The sequence below is a fragment of the Colossoma macropomum genome, unplaced genomic scaffold, assembly GCF_904425465.1.
Source record: "Colossoma macropomum unplaced genomic scaffold, Colossoma_macropomum, whole genome shotgun sequence".
In the NCBI taxonomy this organism is placed as follows: Eukaryota; Metazoa; Chordata; class Actinopteri; order Characiformes; family Serrasalmidae; genus Colossoma; species Colossoma macropomum.
The window spans coordinates 38,472,449-38,494,396 of record NW_023494791.1 but is presented as its reverse complement, the minus strand read 5'-3'; the positions used below and the strand labels follow the sequence as shown (position 1 = coordinate 38,494,396).

Below are 21,948 nucleotides of genomic sequence, written 5' to 3'. Positions count from 1 at the left end.
ATTGGTTCTTTGCGTGGTTCTTTTATTATTACAAGCTTGACATCAAAACAATAGCAGAACCTTTTTGGTGCTATATATACATTTTCAAAAGAATATATATAAAACCATATATAAGACTTTATCAATCTGAAGAACCACTTCACCATGCAAAGAACCATTTAAGCGTGAACTGGTTCATGGTTCTTAATAGAACCTTGCTTATCTTTTTTAAGAGTGGGACATTTGCCAGTTATTTATGTGGGTTAACTGATCTTGGGCTCATGGCAAAGTGAACAATACCAACGATGGCCAGCAGAAGGCGCCCAGGAATCAGTGAAGAGCTAGTCAGTCGCATCCTTTTGAACCATGTGGTGAATTACTCGCATACAGCCCGGCTAGCTCAGTCGGTAGAGCATGAGACTCTTAATCTCAGGGTCGTGGGTTCGAGCCCCACGTTGGGCGCAAATACATTTTTGGAGTCAATACAAGTCTATTTTTAATTTACACGTTGAATGCTGATCAAGGCATTAATACGCCAGGAGCAGTTACGGTGCGACTTTGATAATCTAGGTACCACATAAGATGCATAACTGCTCAATTTCAACTCAGTTTACGGACGAGCATGTATGAAACAGGCAAACAGGACATCTGCATTCTTTGTGGTTTATTGAAAAAACGTTCAGGATGAGTAAAATTAATTGTGACTTCTGATAAGCAATTATCTATTAAAATAATGGTTCTCATATCATGTATTTAACCATTACTTTGTCTTTTTTGTTTGTTTTTAATTTGGCAAATTTGCTTTGAGAGAGTCTCGTGCATCCTCTCCACTGAATCGTACGGTAAGCATATTTGTGAAACACTTGCATTTAACGCAGATGTCCGGTAGGTGTCGTAATACGTGTGTAGAGGACACAACAGGTTTTTGGTATCTTATTTCATTGGACAAAGAAATAAAAGCCTTCCAACTACGTTTATCGTACTTGTTTGTCATTGTGGTATATGGCGGACTGGAATTACCGTGTTTAGGGAAAAGTTAGCAGAGGATGGTTTCGATCCATCGACCTCTGGGTTATGGGCCCAGCACGCTTCCGCTGCGCCACTCTGCTCTGATGGGGGTGAATCCGTATGTATAGATTAAACCTTTGAACAAATTCATAGCAGTTTACCTTTTTCGAAAGATTACATATAGAACCATATACGACACTTTCTCTATTAATCTGAAGAACCACTTTACCATGCAAAGAACCATTTAAGCGTGAACTGGTTCATGGTTCTAAATAGAACCTCACTTATCTTTTTTAAGAGTGGGACATTTGCCAGAGTGATTTGTGTGGGTTAACTGAACAACTTCATAGCAGTTTACCTTTTCAATCCAGTAACGACTTTGTAAATTTACCTACAGTCTTTCCAAACGAAGCTGTGTTTTAGCTGCTTTGTCTGCAGTGTTAAACAGCATTACTAGGTTAGTTAGTATCAGAATGTAACCGCTGCACCATTTAAGGTGGAACGGGACAGTTTGAACAAGACGCTGGCGAAGAGGAAACTGACTTCAGCTTCAACACTGGGGCTGTCACGATTACTCGATTAAAATTAGACGTGAATGGGCTTTTAGTGATGGCTTGTAGTTACAAAGATAAATGGGGAAATGGCCGAAAGTGACCCCTAGCTCCAAAAAAGGACTGTAATGTAATGGTTTCAGGTAAACTTGCGTAATTCACAAGTGATCAGTCACAATAAAAATAACTGGGTGTTATGAATAAAGTTGTGTGCAGTTATTCAGTTATTCAGTTATGTGTGCAAAGGGTTGAAATCTTACAGAATCCCACCCTGATCTCATTCTTCTCAGAGCCCTTACAAGACGAATAACAGCCTGAAAAACAACATTCAGATAACTGTATTATAAATATTACCAGAGAATTTCTAAACTGGCTCTACTAATTCAGGTCAGGGACAGTTTTTTTTTTACATTTTTTAAATTGATACAGTTATTCACTACAATTACAGCACACATCACTACAATACACACCACTGCTACACTAAATGAGCAGATTAACAGTAGCAAAATTATCTAAAATAAAACAAAGTATAATAAAATAAACAAATAAACAAAATAAATAAATAAAAAGTACATCATAATGATAACCGGACACTGAGGGATTCAAAATATGTTGCCAAGCTCCAGATATCCTCTCTTCTTATCATTTATCATTTTGAGGGACGTAATCCAATACTTCATTTCTATTTTAAACACTTTTTTATTTTGCAGATCCAACTTTCTTTTAATAAATTGCTGTTATTTTATTAAACATTTTAAATATTTTATCGCCTGAAAGTCTTACAAAAAATTAACTTACACAGAAATATTAGTGCTTCTCATACAATTTACTGATGACTTGAAAAGCTCCCACTTAAAAAGACTCGAATCATTTCTACACTGAGATAATTACCTGTCAGGGTTTTAGGGAAACCGAACAAGGCAAACTTTTTACTGTTACACTGGTAACTTTTACAGTTTATTACCAAATACTGTTTTCTTTGATTTCACTTCCTCTCCTCTGCCATACTGTCTATAGGTTCTGTTTTTATTTATTATTATTTTTTTATTATTATTATTATTTTTTTAAATTATTTTACACAGTCATATATGGGGTAACTGTACAGCTCCAATTACATCTTGGAAGAATTACACATACAAATGTTACTGAATCTATTCAAATAAAGGCCAATACATACATCCACACATAAACAACTAAGTAACAACCTTTTTGAAAATTACATAAATAAAAATTAAAACTGAAAAAAGATAAATATAAATTTTAAAAATGAATAAAAGTTTGAAGTTATTGTTATTATTATTATTATTATTAAAGTATTAATAATACATTTGAGCAATATATAAGTCATACATGTATCCGTGTTATTTAATGTAGTGTTTTAATAATTTCATTCAACAGAAAGGATGTCTTTAAGCTCTTTTGTTCTGTTGTATTTGTAATAAGGAATAAAAAAAAACAGTAACATGACTCTGGATCTGTGTATATGAAATTTGCTCAGTAAGGTTATTAGTTTCATAACCTCACTTATTCTACTTGAATTAGTATCATATGTTAGAAACAAGACCGTCTTATTTACTGGAGTAAATCTGTGTAGGCGCAGGATTGTCTGTAGGTTCAGGGCTCTTTCCTTTGGCGCTTTCAGTCCAAAATGGCGGTAGCGCTACTGCAGCACCATCTAGCGGCGGTTTTTTTTTGTTTGTTTTGAGGTTAACTGTGCTTAACACTTATTTTATTTATAAAGCATTTCATTTACCAGTTTAATTACCAAAGCAGACTGATTCATACTGAGTATAAATATGTGTTAAAATCTACTCGACTGTAAAGTTGAGTGTTTTCTGGCTAGTTAGTGAATATTAGCAAGAACAGGGCTGTCTAATCTTATCTAATCTAATCACACACATTTGATTCTACTTGTTTATTCAGCTTGTGTATTCAGTCATTCAGACACCACCACGAGTCTTATTTAGCACCAATCCAGCAGCGCCCTCTTTTCGTGGTGGGGCTGAATCTCAAATGGCTCCCTGCTCCCTACATAGTGCACAACGTAGGAATTTAAATACTGGATCCTGCAGCCCAACGGAGCAAAAAACAGCTAAAAAATAGTCATTTGGGACTCAGTCACATCCATTCTCCATAATCGATCTACTGTCTGGCTGTAGAGGCTAGAATTTCTAAACTCCCATAGTTAGCACACTATTTAGGGAGTACAGTGCCGTTTGGGATCCAGCCTGGGTTTGACGCAACTTCAGACTGAAACACGGACAGCTGAAGCGTGTAATCATAGCTGTAATCCATGCTTTAAATTTCCATGTTTAAGCACAGCAGGCCTAAGTAGTTTTAAACCCTAATTAACAGTATCATAGTAGCAGTACTCAGGCTTAATGATGCTCATACAGAATCATTTGAACTGTTTGAGCAAAATGAATCAGTTGCTTTGATCTGATGTATTGAAACCTGGATTTTGCACGTGACCCAACGTTACACAGGCTATGGTATCAGGAATGTTTAAATATTTTGTGCAAACTAACAGCCCTGTTAAAAGCTAAATACACTGAATTACACTCATGGACAATACATATGCGTAGTATCTGTGCACAGAATAGTGCCCCTTCCTAAGTTAGATGTGTGTGGATTTACAAGAGATTTAAAAAATGGTTATTCTGATAAGCTTAGCCTATTTATCCACATAATTCAGTGGCTGTTAAGAATTCTGAAAAAGTGACACCTCAATAAGGTTAAGACTAAAAAAGGGTCGTAAAGCCGGAGCTGAATCCAGTACATGGTGAAGCAGGGAATATGTATTTCCAACCATTTCAACACCCCTGCTTCGAACACAAGAGCTCCAAAAGAACTGAAACTTTCAAGAGTGTCCTACTTATTTCTTACCATCACTACTGAAGCTACAACAAAATTAAGAAGAAGTCAGTTCTGTGGATATGTAGCACAGCGCTCTGCAAGATGTAAAAAATTAAGGCTGCTTCACTCACCAAAACGTATGTTCCCTGACCGGGAATCGAACCCGGGCCGCGGCGGTGAGAGCGCCGAATCCTAACCACTAGACCACCAGGGAGTGTTGCAATAAGCTTTCACACCATCCCTCATCAACGCACACCGCGAAAACGTCCACATTAAAATCATACAGTCATAACAGGACTATGACTAATCCGCTGTGTATTGTTTATCAATAAATTACGTAGGTCACATCACAGAACAGAAATGTCTGAAATCCATCGCCTTCTCCTTACTCATTTAGGTTATCTATCTATGTTTTCTGAAAGCACTAGCTTACGTTAAGTCATCTTAAAGGCGCTGCACAATCAAGTTTAAAGATATTGTGGATAAATCTTATCTGGACATATATACTATTTTTGAAGTATTACAAAGGATATGTTCACGGAGGTTTAAAGCTGTTTAGTGTGGCCTGACAGTAACCTGACAGATCCCAGCAGTGGTGTGGTAGCCAACGGTAACGGACACCTAAACGCTGGGCTCGGCGAGACTTACTTGACGGCTGCAGCAGCTTTCTTTTGGAAACAAAATGCTAGTAGAAAGCGGGAATGCTTTCTTTAAATATTACAGATTTGCGGCTTCTGCGAACGAGTATTTGACTGAAATATCTTTGATTTTAAAACTGTAATGGTTAAAGAAAACTGTTTAGTTGAAATACAGTTTAGTTTCATGCTAAACTGTTTAGTTGCACGCAAAATCATAGGTTTAGGTTTATTTTATTTATTTGCACATATGGACGCCTTACTGTAACGTTACATACTGCACTTTCTGTACCCCCTATCGGGCACCTTGCACATTTGGACACTCCACACCTAGACACTTTATTTTAGACACTTTATTTCAGTACCAATATATGCACATATTTATTTAGTATTGTCATAATATGCCGTAACCTGCGCCTCCTTGTATAGTCATTATTGCAGTGCCATTTTCATCTTAGGTTATAGATCTTATTCCAGATTTTTGTATATTTTTCTTTGTATATATGCCCGTAGATAGGATTTTTTATATTTACCCTTCCTTTTATATTGTTTCAGCCTTATTATTATTATTACTGTCCTGTGTTGTGTGACTGCTACTGGCTGCTCAGTTTCCTTCGGGATCAATAAAGTATCCATCCGTCCGTCCGTCCGTCCGTCCATCTAAATGCAGTGGCTGTAGCCACCAGGGCGGCACTTACTGCCACTGAGTTAGCCAACTAGCTGGCTAGCTAACTTAGCTAGCTGTCTGGTTGAACACCATAGCGTCCATCTGACTGACTGCTAGCTAAAGCCAGCTTCCGCAAAATGCGCAGATATTCGAGTCTGATTTGTTTAGCAAATCTCTCTCTTGTTTGAAACTCCTTTAAACACAAGACTGCATGCGGTAGGGTCAGCACTTAGAGAAATAAGAAAATCAACCTACCTTATATTGGTGCTCTACAGGTCGGTAACGTTAACTAACTAGGTAAAAAACAACGGACCACGAAGACCAAGTTGAAGCTTCAGGTTTGAAACTGGACAAATGCATACCTGAGGTGATGAACCTGAGCACTGACCATGTTCTTTCTTTCTTTCTTTCTACACGCAAACTTAAAAAACTGTGTGAACTGTGTGCATCGTCTTATGCAGAACAAGCACGCCGATAACTATGACGTAACAGTAGATACGTTTGAGGTCAAGACAGCAACAGAGTTTAATGATACCTGTAACAGAATTTAATAATAAAAGGTGAGAGTTTTACAGATTGCTCCAGCTGTGTGACAGTATTGCACTAGTATGCAAATTAACAAATAGTTATTTGAACTTAAATTCTTATGTCAGTTGATATTCATACTGACACTGATTCATATTATGGTTTCTACATCTTGCATTAACTCATGAAAATGGTGGGCATGGTTGGGAGGGTTACTTTAAAAATGTATGATTTTTATTCCAAAATATAATGAATTTTGGTTCTAGTTCTAATTAGCACAATCCATGTTATTACCTATCCATGTTAGCCTACCTTGGATGTGTGATTAGCCAAGCTGTTAGAAATGGCAAGGTTTCTCAGGTGAGTACAAGAATGAAGGACAAATAGTGGTAGACTGAATGGTGACAGAGAGCTAAGATTGCTTAACACGAGGATCTGATACCTGTGCGAATAGCTCAGATATGCTAACTCATTTGTGCAGACACTGACCAAATGTGTCAGTTACGGGAGTCAGGGGAAACCTAGCAGCTTCTTGTTTGACTTTTCCATTGCACATTCAATGGAGGAACAGTTATGTTACTGCTGCTCCATATAAAGTGGAACAGAAAAGGGCCTTTTATTTTCAGTATTCAAAATTGCATTTTTAGGGCCTACTCTGAATGGTGAGATCACCCACTCTGTTCTGATTCATGAAAGCAGTAGCAGCATGCAAGTTCTGCCCCTGTCTTGCAGTCTGCAGACAAACCCTGCTCTTCTGAGCAGTTGTAAACACTGCTCTGGCTATTCTTACACTGGGTCGGTTCTGCTGTTACAGTTTGAGCCCAATTCTGAAAGTCAGGTAGAACAAGTTGGTAGACCTGATCCACCTTCGCAAGCTAGACTGGAGTAGGACGCTTCAGAGTGCTAAGTTTTTACTTTGTAGCTTTCTTATATTTCAGATGTAATTTTATAACTGTGTCATTTCTCTACATCGTGATAATAATTGTTCGTCCACTGACTGACTGAAATGTGCATTTTTTATTTATTATTCAATATTATTTAAGCACACTAAATAATAAACAATTCTGGAATTATTTATTATATTATAATTATAAATCTGGAAACGGTGCTTCAATACCGACTGAAGTGGAAATTTCTGCTGAAAAGAAATTTGAATGGTAGCCTCACTAATATTTCCTACATCATGTAGCTAACTGCCTGGAAACAGCAACAATAGCACAGGCCTAAGGTTATATGCTATGTTGTAAAGCATAACTCATGTAGTGAACTCCAGTAGTTGCTGTGCGTTGTGTGAAGGTGTGCCAAGCTTAGCGGGAGGCAGGCAATAAAGATTGTGTTATGAGACTGCATCATCTTGTAACAAAGGAAAAGGGCTGGAATTTCAATGAGGTGTTTTAGGCAGCAGAGAAAAGTGGTTTCTGTGGGAAAGAGTTATTTCTTCTGGCGTGAACTTTGGATTTTGTAGCTTTGCAAACTGTTAACATGCACAAAAAGCCACATAACACACCAAGGAAAAGGACAAAACCAGAAAAGCATAATAGGTCCATTTTAATAAGAAGAAATTGTAAACTGAGATGTAGCCCTGTAGTTTACATTTGTTGTTTACTTTTATACAGATCTTTCACTTTTGTTTATACTTTTTCTATTTATTTTGTGTCTTATAAGAAAATAACTTGTGCTTAAAAAACTAAAGAAAAAAAGTTTTGAGAATTACCAAAAAATAGCATTTCTTTTCTAATTCTATGTCAAAAATGTATCATATCGTGATGCAAAAATGACAGTACGTATCGTATCTTGAAATTTGCGTATGATTACACACTATGATACATGTATATTTTATGTTCTTCATAGATTTTAATCATGTTAAAATCACTACAGAAATGTCAGTAACAGGGTTAACACACTATACTGTCAAGGAAAAATATTTAGTTTTATTTTAGCAGCTGAGATCTAAAAAATCAATACATCCTTATTCTAACCAGTGTTGAAAAGATGGGAAATTTAAAAATTAATTTTAAAGATATATTATGGGTCTTTTATTAAAGACCCAATACATTGTGTAATATCACAGTGGATTTAAACTGACAAACAGATTAAACATAAACAAAAAATTTAAATCAAACAAATATAAAAACATTTTATTTACATTTTTATTTATACATCTGCTTTATGGTCTCAGGTAGCATGGAAATATATATTCAAAGCTTCGCTAGTCTTCACTTTTTCTGCAATAGTGTAGAAACTGGAGATTAAAAACATGCATTGACAATGATCCATTAAAAGTTCATGGTGCTATGTGATGAAAAAACATACACTACGTTTTCTAGTATTAAAATTTTAATAAGATATAAGACATATTCCATTTTATTCTACTTTATTTTTTGAAAAGCTGACCTCCTCTGAGGCAAACAACAAACACTCAGTGGGAAAGGTTCAAAGTATAAATGGTGTTTTTCTGAGTATTTTTTAAAAGTGTCAAACTTGTGACTTGACACAACAAGTCTCTTCGTTCTCTTCTACTCTCATAATCACAGCCTGTCTTTTCTGTAAATCCTTTCCTTCCTCATCCTGCTCCACACTACACTCCATTTCTGCCTTTATTTCTCGTTCTCTTTGTCGCTTCTTGTGTTCCCTCAATGCGCATGGCAGGCAGTTTACGAGAAACAGGAGGGATGAGAGACAGAGGAGAGAAAGAACTGCTCCAACTCCTACTTCCATCTCTCGACTGGCAGTTTTTCCTTCCGTACCCTCTTTCTCTGCCCCAGGAGAAAAATAGACCGCACTTTCCTCGTGGTTGGGGGTCAGTACCGCCCTCTCCAGGTCATTCCTGGCAACCATGCCATTGCCAGCATTGTCTTCATAGTCTTTAGAGGAGTTCAGTGATGTTTGCTCCTCTTCAGAATTTCCATACACGTCCTTTTCTGACTCTACGAGCATATCAGAAGCATCAGTCATCTCAAAGTCAGCATCTTCACTTTCTAGAGGCCATAGGTCTGTATCTAGATTCACCCTTATCCAACCAGAGCCTTTAGCCAGTCTTCGATTCCCACCACCTTCTCTGACCCCAGCCATCTCAATGTGGTTCGACATGAGCTCACAAGTGGACACCAGAAGCTCCGCTTTCACAAGAGGCCCTCCGCCATCGCCTTGTGCTAAGACACGCTGTGATGGAGCAGGCGTTACGACAACCACAGATTCAGCCAATGAGGTCAGGCGTAGAGAAAATGGGACTCCACTGAATGCAGAGACCAGTGTCGCAGTATCATCAGCAAACTGTAGCCAAACACTGACAGATGCTTCCTGGGAGACAAGGCCGAAGAATAGATGATTAGTAAATTGTAGAGTAACTGAGTGGCAGAAAATATGAACTCTCTACTTCAGAATAGTTTGTAAACACGATAATAATCAGGACTACTATAAGGAGCGCGTACCTGCCCATGGTTATAAAGGGTGTTGTGAGAAGTCACTGTTGCTGTGATGACAGAAGGATGAGAAGGGTTTAAATTGATTGACAGACCAAGCCCACCCACCAACTGCACAGAGAGGTCACCAGGGGCCACTGGTTCAGAGGTCACAAAGACATCAGCACTGCCAAGCACTCCATCCCACTGATTTGATATCACCTAAGAAAGAAGGATAAACAATAACTTCTGTCCATTTAACGTCAGAAAAATGCTTATATATAGCTCAGTCCAATTTCCCATGAAAATAAAATTTCATATCTATGTTTATTAAATATTTCTGCATTTCTGTAATATATCTAGAATTTAATCTCTCCAGATACTAACATGTAGTGAAGTAAAACCAGGTTCCAAGCCGATTAGGTGGTTTTGCTTGTCAAGAGCCGCAACACGTGGGTTGTCTATCCTCAGCCAATCACGAACCAGGTTTGTTACGTCTACAAACCAATCAGGTGATCCAAGCATGTAGGTTGGCTGGCCCCCTGGAACCACTGCTTGGGCACTGAATTGTGCAAGGATCTGTATGGTGGATCTTTGATAGACTGGATTGCATCTGAAGAAGAGAGAGAAGTCAAAGAGAGAGAGAGAGAGAGAGAGAGAGAGAGAGAGAGAGAGAGAGAAAGAGAGAGATAAGCAAAGATGATTTTGAAATCTAGGAATCTCAATGAATCAATGAAGTTCCACAGTGGTGAGGATATTCACAATGAAAGTGAATGATCAAATTAGAAACAGTACAAAACCTGTAAAAACAAGAAGGCAGCAAATCCTTCTAAATGTCACTGATGCCATTCAGCATATAATTTTCTTCCATATGGGACAGCTAGCTTGAAAAACAGTTACCTTACTAATTTTGGCTACATAATAGCCATATAACTAAAGATAAGTGTTTTTAATCAAAGGACTCGGAATCCACTGCAGTAGGATATGAGGATGGATAGTATCTGGTCAATTGCAGTGGGATGATCTGAATAATAGTCCAGGGCTACGGAATGCTTCTGCTCACTCCTATTGGCATTACCAGTACCCTGCCATCCTTGTCACCCTTCTTTTTCAACTCACCAACTACCCTATGGACATAGTCTCATACAATGCAGGGGATGGGCCCTCTACTTCATGAATTTCTTCATTGCCATGCAGTGGTCAATTGGAAATTAGGGCCAAGATATTGTTGTTCTTATCATTCTGTTTAATCCAAGCCAGTGAATCACAGCTTTCAACAAAGTGTCTTTTCTTTTCAGAGGCTGGTGAATTTTCATACCACAGGACAGGGAAAATTCCACATTGCTTACTCTTATACTCCTGCATCAGAGACCTAAAGAGCAGAACATACCCGCTGTCTGTGTAGTAGCTCCAGCCACTGATGGGGCTCAGGACAGCATCAGAGAGAGAGATACGGAGAGGAACCACTGGAGCCCACACAGCCAGGCATAAAGAGGCCTTGAGGGTGCCCAGAGAGAACTCCACTTCCACACATATACTACCTTTCCCAGATTCACTCCCATCAACAAAAAGGGCTGAGCAATCACTTGACACCTGCAACAAGACAACCCGCATATTGAGCATGTGCAGATAATTGAGAAGAAGACAATGCGCATTTTAAGGCCACAGCACACTTACCCAACAAACACCACACTAACAACAGCTCTAATGTTTTAGAACCTTTAAAAACTGATAATCCAAGCAAACCAATGTAAATGGGAAAAACATTCTAGAACAGAGTGAATTGGGAGAGAGTTATAGAACAGTGAAAACAGAGGGGAGAACATTCTGCAACAGTGTGAATTGGGGTGACAGCTGTGGAACATTCTAGAACAGCGCGAATGGAGGGGAAAACATTTTAGAACACTATGAATAAGGGAAAACATTCTAGAACAGAGCGAATAAGGGATAACATTCTAGAACAGAGGGAATAAGGGATAATGTTCTAGAACAGTGTGAATAAGTATAATGTTCTAGAGCCATGTAAATAACAGTATGAATATGGCATAACATTCTAGAACAGTGTGAATAAGGGATAACATTCTAGAACAGTGTTAATGGTGGGATGAAAATTCTAGAACTGTGAATGGAGGGGAGAACCTTGTAGAATAGTGAATGCAAAGGAGAACATTGTAGATCGATGTATATAAGGAATAACATTCTAGAACAGTGTGAGTAATGGATAACATTCTAGAACAGTGTGAATAACATTCTAGAACAGTGTGAATAACAGGGTGAAGAAGAGATAACATTTTAGAACTGTGAATAACAGATAACATTCTAGAACAGTGTGAATACGTGACAACATTCTGGAACAATGTGAATATGGGATAAAATTCTAGAACAATGTGAATAAGGGATAACATTCTAGAACAGTGTTAATGGAGGAATGAAAATTCTAGAACTGTGAATGGAGGGGAGAACCTTGTAGAATAGTGAATGCAAAGGAGAACATTGTAGAACAATGTGAATAAGGAATAACATTCTAGAACATTGTGGATAGATGAGCACGTTCTATAACAGTATGAATGGAAAGGAGAACATTCAAGAACAGTGTGAATGGAGGGGGGAACCTTGTAGAACAGTTTAAATGGGTGACAACTTTCTAAAACAGTGTAGATGGAGAAGTTTCCAGAACAGTGTGAATGAGAGGAAAATATTGTTGGAGTCTTCCAACAATCACACACAGGTGCAGTACACCAGTTCAGGTTAGTAGGTGTTTGTTGGGTTAGTGTGCTCTGGCCTTAAGATAGAAGACAATGTTGTATATAATAATCTAATATAAACAGATCTTGTGGATTAGTAGCCACACATTTCTATCCTCAGAACACACATGTAACAAGCTGAGTGGATCCCTAAATCACAACAGTCAGTTTACCTTGACGATATCTTCATTGGTTGATTGGCACTTTACTGCTGCAGTAATGTCTGATACTTTCCCATCATGCCCCACTCCCAGTACTATAACAGGGAGGGAAACAGGTTGGCTCGTCAAGATGGCCGTGTTTATTATTGTGTTGCTCTGTTAATGGAAGAAAATAAAAGAGTGAGAGTTTTCCAGTCTTTCAAAAGCAAGGTTAGCATAAACTTGAAGGGAAGTGTAACAGCCTTGTTTCACCAATCTGTTGAAAACCTAATCAGGAATTATTTCTCATGAACAGGCTTGAGTGAAACAATTATTTTGTTTTTATGACTAGGTTACATTTTCTGCAGAATTCAGTTGCTGACATGTTCCCTAAACAAAGTCATTCAGAGTGGTCTGATGTGAAATGGTGCATCATAGATACACTTACTGACTCAGAACAATAATCAATAGATCTATGATACACTGGAACTGCACTGTTTCTTCTGAAACAGTGGTAAGTGTGAAAAAAAACATTTCCTTTGGGTACTTAAAAAGATGGTTCTTCAAGGGTTCTTTAGTAAGGGCACTGGTTCTGTTTAGAACCATGAGATCTATATAGAACCATTTCAGGCTTAAATGGTTCCTCAGATTGAAAGAGAGTGTGTTGTATATGGTTCTAAATAGAACCTTTCAGAAAATGGTTCAACATAGCACCAAAAAGGGTTCTGCTATGGTTATATTCCTAAAAAAGATGGTTCCTCTATGGTTCTTTAGTAAAGAAAATGGTTCCATATAAAACCGTGAAAACGCAAAGAACCCTTTGCATGATTAAAGGTTTCTTTGCATCATGAAAGAGTTCTTCAGATTGCTGGAGAATGTGCTGTGGACAGTTCATATAGAACCTTTTTGAAAAGGGTTCTATATAGTACCCAAAAGGTTCTTCTATTGTAACGATGTCAACCTTGTAACATTAGAAGAACCCTTTTTTGGTGCTATACAGAACCATTTTCAAAAAGGTTCTATGTAGAAACATATACAACAAATTCTCAATCAATCTGAAGAACCATTTCACCATGCAAAGGAGCATTTAAGTATGAATTGATTTGAAATAGAACCATTCTCTTTACTAAAGAACCATCTTTTTTAAGTGTGTACTTTGCTGTACAACACCTGTTCACATGTACCTTTCCGACATGAATGTGTTAAAAAAAAAAGTTTTAGGCCAAAACTTTCGCATTGTATTCATAACCATTTTGGTTAATAATTGTCTGAGTGAGAGCTTTAAGAGGAAGACTGGTTCCTATTACCCCCACTGTGAATTATTCAAACTTGGGAAGTTTCTCTAGAACCAAGCATTTCATCAAACTGCTCCAAATGACTGTGTTTACATATCTTTTATCAAACTATGCAGACAATTCAAAAAACTGGTGAAATTCTCCTTCAAGTGCTGCAGGAGTGCAAACTAAGGTGCACAGCATTCACATTTGCTCTGCTCTATTTTTTGCAGACTCTGAGCTGTTGCTGGGGCAGTTGTGCTACTGTTTCAGTTACGGCCTGATTTCACTTTCAGTCTAATTAGGGCTTTGAGGAAATAAGCAGCAGCCAATTTGCACCAGCATGCAACTGAAGTGACTCACCTCTGTGATGGGGGCAATGCCCACTATGTCTCTGTCTGTAAAGGAGAGGAAGCTCATCACTGCACCATGTGGTGATACTAAGCTGTTGTGCATGGAGTCCTCCACCCACCAGCTAGCTGCAACCGTCATTGCAACTCCAAAGCTCCTGCGTAAGCCCTCCACTGAGAGACAGGCCACCTGTCGCAGAGTTTCGGTGCTAAACAAGGGAAGGAAGGAGAGAATGACAAAGGAAGGCATGAATGAGTGAGAGTTGTTTTTTGTCTACTTCAGGTTAATTTAGCTGTTTTTTTCAGCTGTAATTTCAACTATTTTTACTCAATTTAACACAGATTGTACAGAACTGAATATTAGATGGAACACACATTTAGGGGTCCAAAGGTCTGAGACCACCAGTGAAAATGCTTCTATTTTGCATTCTTTTCTCATTTAATACAATAGTTTTCATTACAAATTCTATTATCTGCATAATAATTTGAGTGCAAAGTAGAATCTTTGAAATTTTAGAAATTTCAGAATTGTCTCTATTTATGACGTGATCAGTAGATCAGTTCCACCTGAGATTTGTCTGAACACAAGCTTCAATAGAAAAAAATCCACTGATCGTAATTAAATGGTTAAGATGTAAAGAAAATCATTGAGTTGTTTGTTGTGAAATGCTTCGTACTAGAGAAACTTACAGGGTTAGAATTGATCACAGTGGTGGTAATAAGAATCAGACATCTGAAGCATTTAATGCCTCTAAAAGCTTTCTTATACAAAATGAATATGAAATGGTAACAAATGTGCTACCTAATGCCTGAGACCTTATTTAACAATAGTTTAGCAATAATAGTTTAACCTAAAACGTATTTCTTCTTTTTTCAGTTCACAAAGGGTTGGTACATGCAGAGAGTTATTAGGCAAAATAGTTTTACCATCATCAAAATTTAGACACATGTAGAATCACTAGTGGTTTTCCATGAACAATAAAATGGTTACGTTTGCACTGTAGATATGATAGAGTCAGTCGATTTCTCTACAATTAAACATTTCACATCAGACCACTCTGAATGATTCTGTGTACATCACAGACACAGAATGCAGACATGGTCAGTGTCACAAATTTGTTAATAGTGTCCTAGAAATAGTGCATATTCTTGACTATTTCTCCTTCATTTAACTTGCTGTATCTTTTCTTTGTTTCTTTCAAAATTCTAAAACTTCCTGTTGTTTATTTCCAGTTTTAAAGGGCCCATATCATGGAAAACTAATTTATCTTTACTTTTTTTAAACAAAGGAGTTTGAAGTGATATGTAAACGTCGGTTTCAAAACATACCATTCATTGTACAGTCCGTATGATCCGTAAATAGAAACCATGCTGCAAAAACAGCCTGTTTTCATTTCATTGTTTCTGTGATGTCACAAGAATCTACTCATTAACATCTATCCACCTATTCAGGCTACTCCAGTTTAGCCCCGCCCGTTCATACTGAAGATCTAAGGAGTGTTTCAGCTCTGAGTGTCTTTTGAATGAGGCACTTTACAGGACAGCCTATTAGAACAGAGCTCATTTGCATATATCAGTCTTTATACATTTAAAGTAATTTACATTTAGTCGTTTACGTATACACAGTAACAAAACCAGTCTGTTTATTTCTAAGGGATAAAGAGAGGTTGGAAAGTGGACAGTAAAAAAGAATTATGACCATTTTTGGTACATAAAACCACACTAATGGTTTAAGTGGACCTCACTTTATTTGGATAGTCCACTATAGTTCCAATAGATTATCTACAGCTGTTCAAATTGTTAAAAAACAAATATGATGAAAGGCAGTTGATTCTAAACAGTGGTGGGGTTAGGATTTGGCCAGGGTTAGGGGTAGGACAAGGGTGAGGGTATGGTTTAGAGCCAGGTTTAAACTGAAAGAAAATTCTGGTTAATTTAGAAGATATTTAGTTGAATGTAACTCGAAAGTAAATTATCTACAAAACATCTAAAGTGGACTATCCAAATAATGTGTTACAAAAAGATGTACGATATGGACCCTCTAAATTAAAAAATGCCAGATTCTCAATGTGATCGACGTGGACTTTTGGACTCCACTGTATGTTATAGGAACATTGCCCAGCTACATTATTCTAAAACAAATTTTCATCTCACCCATGTGTGTCCAGAACAGTACCAGTCCTATGACAGATTATAGAAATCGTTTCATGTTTGGAGCCTGATGTCCTCTCCACTTTAACAGTCCACAGGTCAGAGTTCATGGCAGGTTGGGCTTGCAGTGACAGTAATCCTTTCTTCACTTTAAATCTGAGCAAAAGGAAGGAAGACAGTGTCACAGACCTGACTGTGAATTTACAAAGTGTTATTGATACTTAATGGATGGCTGTAAAGAGAGTCTATCATACCTCACAATGACAGATTCACCACTAAAATTCGATCTTAGATATACTGATATTCCTACTGGTTGTCCAGCTCGCACAGGCCCTTTATTATAACACACTAGCACATCTGAATTCAGCCATAGCTCCTCCTCTTTGAGTTCGTCTGAGCAGGAAAAGCCTTGCTTTGTCTTGTTACTTTTCATTGCTTTATCCTCAAGAGTCACAGATCCAATGTAGTAGAGCTTCCTCTGCGGCTGCTGCAACCTGTCCTCCACACATCTAGGTGGCGATAACTTAAGGTTGGTCAGGGTGCCGAAGGAAGAGTAGTAGAGCTGGATCATATCTGTTAAAGTTCCAGGTTTGGCCCTGAGGCCTGCTGAGAAGTTTTGCTGTCGTCGGCTGTGGTTACGAGCTCGGATTCTGTGTGGATGACGTTGTCTGAAGGTTTGGCTGCCCTGGTGATGATGAGTAGTCGGGTCAGATTCAAACCAGTCCTTGGAAAAAGTCATGGTGACCACACACAGTCCGAGAGGAGCCTTCAAGTGGAGATGGACAGAGATCGAAAAGGAGGAAAAGAATTAGAAAAGAGCAAAATGATAGACACATAAAGGAATGCAAAACATATGAGGAGGGATAGGTTAATAAATCCTGGGCCCCTGAGTGCAGCCCCCAGCACACACAAACCGCCACTAGCCACTCCTAACTCACACAAACCATACCATACTTGTATTGTATATACCACTGGTCAAAAACCCTGTTCCTGGAGAGCAACCTTCCTGCAGACTTTAGCTCCAAACTTAATCAACCCCACCTGGTCCATCTAATTTTTGCCATCAGAAGTCCTTGATTAGCTGAAACAGTTGTATACACACACACACACACACACACACACACACATACACACACATAAATCACAGTATTCTGTGATAGCAGAGAGCGACCTGGGGAAGGCACTGCTGCTGCACTAATGCAGCGCTGCCTTTGCTGTGCTACGCTTGGCCAATCAGATCAGACCTCTGATACAAAGAGATCTTGACTAAATAGGAATTTGTGAACATATTTTTTGGCTGTTGCTACTCTAAAAGTTCATGATGAACAGATATTTTGGGAAGGCCATTTAAAAATTGTTAGAAAAAAAAATGTGTGTGTGTGTATATATATATATATATATATATATATATATATATATATATATATACTGTACTATATGTTTTCTAATTCTCTAATACAGGATTTACCAAAGTGTGGCATAACACTTTGACCCCCCAGATAAAAAAATCTGGGCACTCCTGACTGTCTGACATAGCTCCTGTCACAAAAGTTTCGGCCTTAATCAAATGGATCAAATTCTGTGACTTTACTATCATTGGCTCATGTTAGATTAACTTGCTGATGTCTAAATAGGTTGTGAGGGTTGCCTGTGACTTCTAGTGTGCTGGCCCACCTATTATAAATCTATACTGGTCGATGGCCCACTAGTGGGCCCCAATACGCCCATTCCTTCATGTTAAAACAACATGAAAGCAAACAGAAGGTTTTTGACAAATTAGTCCCTTAGGCTGATTACTTACAAATGCAGTATCACTAATATGATTCCACAGTCCATATATACTCTGGCTGTCTACTGTATGTCTTGGAATGCTGTGAAACTAGTTCTGTGGACCTAAATCCTGGACCTTTGGCAGTACCTGAGTGATGCAGGATGCTTTCTGTTCCTCAGTCTGTTTAAAAGCATGAAGAGTCACACATGTTCCTCTGTTTGCATCGCCCCTCATGTGGAACAGCACTCTGACCTTTAATCTCTCCACTCCTTCAGCTTCCCATTCTCGCACAACCGTTTTGGAAAGGAGATATGCAACAAGAGGTGTGGAGAGAGGAGCAATAGGTTCAGAAACAAGCTGAAGGAAGAGAAAAAAGGGGTAAAGTATTGTAAGACTGTAAGACTATAAGAGTCTTATGCTCAAATTGTTTTTCATGTTTCATTATCTTCAAATTTACATTTTCATTGTTTCAAGATTAAATATAGGAACATTGGATCACATAGAAAAAGGAAATAAATTATTTTTTTAAAATACAAATTCAATTCCAAAAATGTTAGGGACAGTGCAAATAAAAACAGAAAGCGATGATTTGTAAATCCACTTTAAAGTGTATTTAAACAAAAAAGGGCAAAGAAAGTATGTGAATAATAATAATAAATTATTTTTCCTATCAACTTCATCCAAATGGGCTTTGATAAATTACTTTGATAAATTGTTGTCACTTAACACCGCTCATCACTGCATCCACAAATGCAAGATATGCACAGTGGAAGTCACATTTTAACAACATTTAGAAACGCCTCTGACTTCTCTGGGCTCAAGCTCATCTAAAATAGACTGATCCACAGTGGAAACATGAACTGTGGAACTTTCAGATTGTTTATGGAAATAATAGACATTGTGTTTTTCAGGCTAAAGAAGAAAAAGGTCATACAGATTGCAACCAGTGTAAAGTTCAAAATTTCATGATGTGGGGGTGTATTAATGCCTATTGCATAGGTAACTTGCACATTTGTAAAGGCACCAGTAATGCTGAAAGATATGCACACATTTTGGAGCAACACATGCTGCCTTCTAGGTGATGTCTTTTTCAGGGACGTCCATGCTTATTTCAACATGACAACACCAAGCCACATTCTCTACATGTTACAACAGCATGGCTGCCATTAGACTGGCCTACCTCCCACTAAAAATGGCAAGAATGGCAAAAAATATCTTTGGCCCCAAAATGATTACTAAGTGCTGTTGAGAAATTTTAAAAGAAAATGTGATGTAACATGGTGGTAAACATGCTGCTGTCCCAACATCTTCGGAACGTGTTGCAGGCATCAAATTTGAAGTGGGCATATATTAAAAAAATAATAAAAAAAACAAATAAAACAAGAAATTTCACAAGGTACAACATTAAATATTGTGTTTTGTGTGGTTTTTAATTTAATACAGGTCAAACAGAATTTCTGTTTTTATCTGTATTTCATCATTTCATTCTCTTTTTTTTTTACATTAGTGGACGTGACAACTACTAAATAACTGATGTACCTGAGTGACAGAGTAAGGCCCAAATGCAGCCCGTAGGCCTGGCTTGGAGGCAGCTCCTAGAGGAGGCATGAGCAGCAGGGACTGTGTAAAGGAGAAGGGGCTGGAGTTGGTGAAAAGCAGGCCCAGGTCACCCTGAGAGAGAGGGAGAGAGTGCCATGGAGGGGAGACAGTGATTCGGGCTGGGAGAGAGAGAGAGGGCGGAGCCTGGGCGTGGGCTTCAGTTTAAGGAAATGAAGAACCAGATGAAGTATTCAGGTAAGTTAAAGACACTGTAGAATGATTTTTCTGCTAAACCAAAACTCCAATTCGAATTTTGGCTATTGCTACAATTGACATTTCAATAGAACAAGAAACCCCTTAAAATGTACAATGTAAACACTCTAGATTCTCTAGATCTTACTGATTACCGATTTAACTGATGCTTACTGAGACCATTCAAACAAAGTGTTATGCAAAGAGTAAATTCATACCAAATGACAGTATTACAGGATGAAAATGTGGGTGGGAATTGCACGAGATTAAAATGGTTCAAACTTACAGAGCATCACAGACCAGCAGAGGATTATCAGGTTTCATAGTGAAAGAGCTACATCCTGCTCCAAAGAGACTGATCACACCCATAACTTCATCCCTGAAAATGCAAAACAACACAAAAATCATCACTAAAAGCCACTAAAACTACTGCTATCCTCTTTCTAAAGAAGTATTTCATTTGTGCCTATGGACATTATAAGGCTATGTTTACAGTAAAAATGTCACAACATTAAAGGGGAATTTCACCAATAAAAAAAAAATCTGCATAATTCAATCACTGAGATGTAAACAAAGTCATTGAGAGTGCTTTGAAGTGAAATGCTTTATTGTGGAGTAACTTTTGAAACTCAGATGTCTTTACAATGGTGGTGATATGAACAAGGGGTCTCGACGTCTACAACACAATATAGCTCATGTATTTATTACGCAAAACCACCAGTTAATGCAATCTTTGTGATGGTAAAATAGTGTCAAATTCCAAAAAAATAAGTTTTCTTATGGGACTAATTTGCCTTATATCACCCTGCATGTACCCCTCCGCCATCAATGTAATTAAAAATACATTTTATGCCAAAAGCTTATTACAAAACTTCTGTTAAACAATGTTTCAGGCACCAGGCAGAATATTCATACTTTAAAAGCATCACACACTTTAGAAGTCTGGTTCCCTTCACCACCACTGTGAACAATCCTTTTTCTAAAATGGATCATTTCATATAAAACCACTCTGAATGACTTTACTTACATCTTAATGACTGCATAATGTAGAAAATGATAGAAAATGTGAAAACTGCTGGAATTCCCCTTTAACCTTTCTATGGGTTATAGAGTTTATATAAGAATTTCTAAGAATGTCTGCTTACCTTCTTTGTCTGGCTTCCCATAAAAGTCAAAGTGAAAGTAGAATGTCTTTTCCTCCCTCAGGCATCCGGATTCGTTTTATAGCATTTTCTCAGTGACATTCTCATCATTTAATCATTTAGTCTGTCTTCAGTCATTGTGAGTGAGGATTTCTGTGCTGGTTTAGGAGGAAGAACAGAGTTTGCGAATGATTTTGAAATTAGCCCTTTTCACCTCATTTCTACCAGTGCTTAAAGTTTTCATCTTTTTCATTCCCTTTGATCTGTAGCTCTTGTGGCTTGTTTGGCTGCCTCATAACACTCTCTCTCTCTCTGTCTCCCCCTCTCTCTCCCCCTCTCTCACCCTTTTTAGCCGCTGTGCCACATTCGCACAATACGGATTTATTCATTTAAAATGGTAAATAATCCTCTCTCTCTTTCCCCCACTCCCATTCGCTGGCATCCGTCCCCTCCTCTTTTCATCTCCTTTTTGTGTTTTTTGCAATCTAGCCAAGAAAATGGTGCCTCTCCAGATGGATGATACACCTAGTAAACTAGGGCTGAACCATTTACCTGCCTATGGCTCCAATATAGAGCTCTGAATCAGTATTAAGCTCACAAAATCAACAGTTAAGCTGTTAACACTTCATTTGAGTTTAGTGTATTTAGTAATGATTAGTAATGGGGGAAATGCAGAAGGCATTAGAGGCAAAATCCTGTTAGTGTTCAGTGTGAGTGCAAATGCATTTCAGATTGTCTTTATTCCTCAAAACACACATTTGAACATGTTTACTAAACTGGAAACAAAACCGAAACAGCAGCCAAGAAAAAGAGAAAGAAGAAGAAAAAGAAGAAGAAGAAGAAGAAGAGAAGAAGACCCTCTAGAGAAATCATGCGTTATCATTTGATTTAGATATAGAATATATAATTTATGTCAAATCCTTTTTTATCTTTGCTATAAGGTCTTCATCAATTTATGTGTAA

The 21,948-nt window shown here is 37.9% G+C and overlaps 1 protein-coding gene and 3 non-coding genes across 4 annotated transcripts; 1 reads left to right on the top strand and 3 right to left on the bottom strand.

Annotated features, from left to right (window-relative positions):
- Nucleotides 1-368: 368 nt before the first annotated feature.
- Nucleotides 369-441, top strand: trnak-cuu. The gene has a single exon. It is a non-coding gene; the product is annotated as a tRNA-Lys (tRNA).
- A 575-nt stretch (nt 442-1,016) lies between these two features.
- trnam-cau lies at nt 1,017-1,088 on the bottom strand. Its single transcript has one exon. It is a non-coding gene; the product is annotated as a tRNA-Met (tRNA).
- A 3,448-nt stretch (nt 1,089-4,536) lies between these two features.
- trnae-cuc lies at nt 4,537-4,608 on the bottom strand. The gene has a single exon. It is a non-coding gene; the product is annotated as a tRNA-Glu (tRNA).
- A 4,088-nt stretch (nt 4,609-8,696) lies between these two features.
- On the bottom strand, nt 8,697-21,009 carry tmem132a (transmembrane protein 132A). Its single transcript, XM_036575304.1, is given in 12 exon segments — nt 8,697-9,521; nt 9,653-9,844; nt 10,010-10,235; nt 11,013-11,215; nt 12,540-12,683; nt 14,144-14,339; nt 16,285-16,437; nt 16,536-17,047; nt 18,200-18,409; nt 19,592-19,806; nt 20,130-20,184; nt 20,989-21,009. Coding segments are annotated over 12 exon segments (2,952 nt in total).
- Nucleotides 21,010-21,948: the final 939 nt, after the last annotated feature.